The sequence below is a fragment of the Emys orbicularis genome, chromosome 12, assembly GCF_028017835.1.
Source record: "Emys orbicularis isolate rEmyOrb1 chromosome 12, rEmyOrb1.hap1, whole genome shotgun sequence".
NCBI lineage: Eukaryota > Metazoa > Chordata > Testudines > Emydidae > Emys > Emys orbicularis.
Genome location: NC_088694.1, coordinates 42,695,486 through 42,699,414, shown reverse-complemented (window position 1 = coordinate 42,699,414; position 3,929 = coordinate 42,695,486). Strand labels below are relative to the sequence as shown.

At 46.9% G+C, this 3,929-nt stretch overlaps 1 protein-coding gene across 1 annotated transcript; it reads right to left on the bottom strand.

The window, feature by feature from the left end:
* Nucleotides 1–1,010: 1,010 nt before the first annotated feature.
* On the bottom strand, nucleotides 1,011–1,979 carry LOC135886229 (olfactory receptor 11A1-like). The gene has a single exon (XM_065414064.1). The coding sequence runs from the start codon at nucleotides 1,977–1,979 to the stop codon at nucleotides 1,011–1,013; it is 969 nt and encodes a 322-aa protein (XP_065270136.1).
* Between the last annotated feature and the right edge of the window lie 1,950 nt (nucleotides 1,980–3,929).

The following is a 3,929-nucleotide window of genomic DNA, read 5'->3' as shown; positions in this document are numbered from 1 at the left end:
TGGGGTGGTTTACATATTGATAAATACCAATCATAAGACATTGCTGCTAGCAGATAACATTCAGCCACAAAACCAAAACTATCACTATTTGGTACCCTACCTGCCCCTAGGATGTTGAGCCTAATTATACTGTGGGCACTGCTGCTTAGTGGCTCCCTCTACTGTTATGCCTTGAATTAGATCCTGTATATTACTTTGAAAGGACGTCTAAGGCACAAGGTACTACTCAATGGGTAGAATTTGCAAAGCCTCTATGTGATTTAGGAGCCTAAGTTCTATTTTCAAAAGTGAACAAGGTACTTAGAAATGTATGTTTCAATGAAAGTCAATGGGATTTGTGCTTTTAAGGCATTTAGGCACTTTGATAATTTTACCCAATGTGCTTCAGGAGAATAGATCCTGGCATTTTTCAAATACAGAATTGAGTAGCATTTTCTCAACACGTACTTACAATTTTTTACTTAACAATGACTTGTTGTTATAAATTGATGTTTCAACAAAAACATTTTTATCATTTATTGACTGATTATTGATTGATTGATTGATTGATTGATTGATAGGAAACTATTTGGGTCTTCTAAACCTACTAATCTTTTCAAGAGAACATATATTACAAAAATACAGTCTTCCCAGAGACAAAACTGGGGAGCATTTAGGAATCCAGGACACAAAGGAGAGACCAAATAGTGTAACAATCCAAACCCACCCACTGGAATCCAAAACCAGGGCTATGCAAAATGTGTTTTCCCAACTCAGTTAGAACAGAAGAGCAGATGAAATACGGAACTGGAATCTTGAATTGTGCTGTGTGGCGTGCAGAGCGTATCACAGTTATGTTTGCAGTGAGGGCAGTAGTAAATAGGAGCTCTAGTATTTAATGGAAATGCGGCTGTCCCAAAACTTAGTATGACCTCACATTCCCCATGGAAGCTCCAATGGGCATGAGCTAGAGGGCACCTAGATGCTACCTCCACTGCTAGTTCAGCCAGATGGATTTGTTCCCACAGCAGTCACTCCTTCTGAATTCCTGTGAGCACCATCAATTTATGGATGATCTTTCTCAGGGCCTCCTTGACCTCTTTATTCCTCAGGCTGTAGATGAGAGGATTGACCAGGGGAGTCAGGACAGTGTAGAAGACAGAGAACACTTTGTTGAGGTCTCTAAGAGTGTCAGTGTCTGGTAAAATATAGACAATGATTATAGTCCCATAGAAAATTGTCACCACCATGAGGTGAGAGGAGCATGTAGAAAATGCCCTTTTCTTCCCGGTAGTGGAAGGGATTCTTAAAATGGTGGTGATGATAAAAGTGTAGGATGCCAGGGTTAATAGAAATGGGAAAGGGACACCTATGGAGGTGAGTGTGAAACTCAGCAGCGTGATCAGGTTGGTGTCATGACAGGAATGTTTAATCAATGGGTTGAGATCACAGAAGAAATGGTCGATTTCACTGGGGCCACAGAATGTTAATTGTGACATCAAACATACAGTTATGGTACTAGCCACAAATGCCCATAGCCATGACCCAACTGCTAGAACCCAGGTTCTGCCATTCATAAGGGCTGCATAATGCAGAGGTTTACATATAGCTAAATACCGGTCATAAGACATTGCTGCTAGGAGATAACACTCTGTACATGCCAAGAAACCAAAACAATAAAACTGCATGATGCAGCCACAGACAGAAATAGTTCTGTCTCCAGTCAGGAGACTGGACAGCATCCTGGGCAGGATGGTGGAACTGTAGCAGGTCTCCACAAAGGACAAGTTCCCGAGGAAGAAGTACATGGGGGTGTTCAGGTGCTGATCAGCCACAACTAGAGCAATGATGAGGATGTTACCGGCCACGGTCACAATGTAGATCACTAGAAACAGCAGGAAGAGAAGAGTATGCAGTTCAGGGAGATCCCCGAATCCCAAGAGGATGAACTTGGTGACGACCGTTTGATTGTCCACTTCTGCTTTCTGTATGTGGGTCATCTAGGTAAATATAAAAATACTATACAGGAGAGGCAGGACTTTCAAAAGCAGAATTGGGAAACCCTGAACTTTCACTGGTTTAAGCAAGTGATGAAGGCCAGATTTTCAAAAGCCGTAGGTGCTTAAAATTGCAGATTGGTGCCAAAGGCAATTAGGACCTGTATTGAAATCTATGAGTTCTTGGTGCCTAGGTGCTTTTGAAAATCCTGCTAGGTGCCCAAATACCTTTAAAAATATGGCCCCAAGTGCTTTGCTGAATAAGGACTTTAATTAAGCTATACAGAGCAACATAGGGACTGGTTTCTCATGCTAGCCAATGGGAAGTTTTATACCACTCAGTAAAGGTCTAAGGAGCTAAGCAAGAGTGTTGGAATTGCTCCAATACTAATGGGCCCAATCTTGCAGCCTTTCCTCACAGGAGAAATTGCCTTGGTCTAATTCTGACCCCACTTAAATTGTTCTTTACAACATTAACTTCTTAAGGAGAGACTCCCACTGGACAGTTGAACAAGTGAGATCAGAATCAGGACCTGGAAATTGTGTGCTTGTCCTGTGTTCCTATGTAATCTATAAATGGGCTGATTTCAGAGTTTGTCGGCTCCTGGAATGCTGGACTGAGCTTCTAGGGGACCTACCCATGGACTACAACAATAATGACTCCAGAGCCTCCAGACACCACTTCTCAGCCTGCTTAGAGTTTGAGTTTGGAATAAGAAGCAGAACAGCTCAGGGATTCTGTGCTTAGCTCCCACTCCCCAAAAAGGCAGACCCTGAACTGACGTGGGACCTGATGCACGGATCAGGCAGATCCAAGCCTGAGGAGACCAGGATCCAGAGGCAAAGATCCGACCTGGTGCTGGCTACCTAGAACCAACTGGGACCTCCATGGGACTCCAGACCAGGGACCCAGGAAAGGATCTTGCCCTTGTATTTTCTTTAAGCCGACCAGCGTTTACGATGCTGCTACACCCATCTCCAGGACTCATCCTGGGCATTCCATCTGCCTGGGAAGATGCCAGGGTGGGGTCTGGGGCTGGGGCATAGCTGTGAATGGTGAAATCTAGAGAAATGGTTCAATTGTTGTTATAACCTTTTAGTTACTCTTAACCCTTTCTTTCCCTCGATCCTCTATGTCCCTAAGAACCCCTCCATGGGAGTCACTATTCAATAACAAAAACAACAAGGAGTCCGGTGGCACCTTAAAGACTAACAGATTTATTTGCCAATACTTGTTCAGTAACAGCACTCCAGACAGGCCTGACAAACTCACTACACCTAGCAGGCCGTTTTCATGGTACTTATCCACAAATGTTGGCCTGGGAGGTATCCAATAGAAGCTTATGACCAAGGCCGGCTCCAGGCACCAGCCGAGCAAGCTCGTGCTTGGGGCGGCAGAGTCTAAAGGGGCAACATTCCGTCCAATCCTAGGGTGGCACGGCCAACTTTTTTTTTTTTTGGTTCGCCGCTCCGGCCGCCTTGCGCCCTGGTGTTTTGTTTGTTTGTTTGTTTTTCTTTTGTTTCGCCAATTACTTTCAGTGCGTCACTGTAGGGGGCGGTGGTGTGGAGGAGGGGAGCGCCCTGCTGGGAGAGGGCTGCGCGCTCCATCTGCCCCAGCCAGTGCCAGGTCTGCAGCAAGACCGGCAGCCCGCGTCCTTCCCTCCCTGCCGACCGACGACTTTCAATTCACCTGCAGGCAGGAGCGGCACAGAGCCCTCCCGGCAGGCGGCACGGCGGGAGAGGCCAAGTGGTGAGCGGAGTGGCGAGTGCCCCGGCTGAAGGAAGCCCTGGCCGCCCCCTTCTCTCTCTCTCCCCCACTCCCTCCCCCCCCACACTAGCCGGGGCGCGCACTCCGCTGCCCGGGGCATGTCTGCAGCGCTAGGAGTCCCGCAAGCCAGAGTGCAGTCGCCACCCACCCAGAGGCTTGCCAGCACAGCCGGGGGAGGCAGCTGT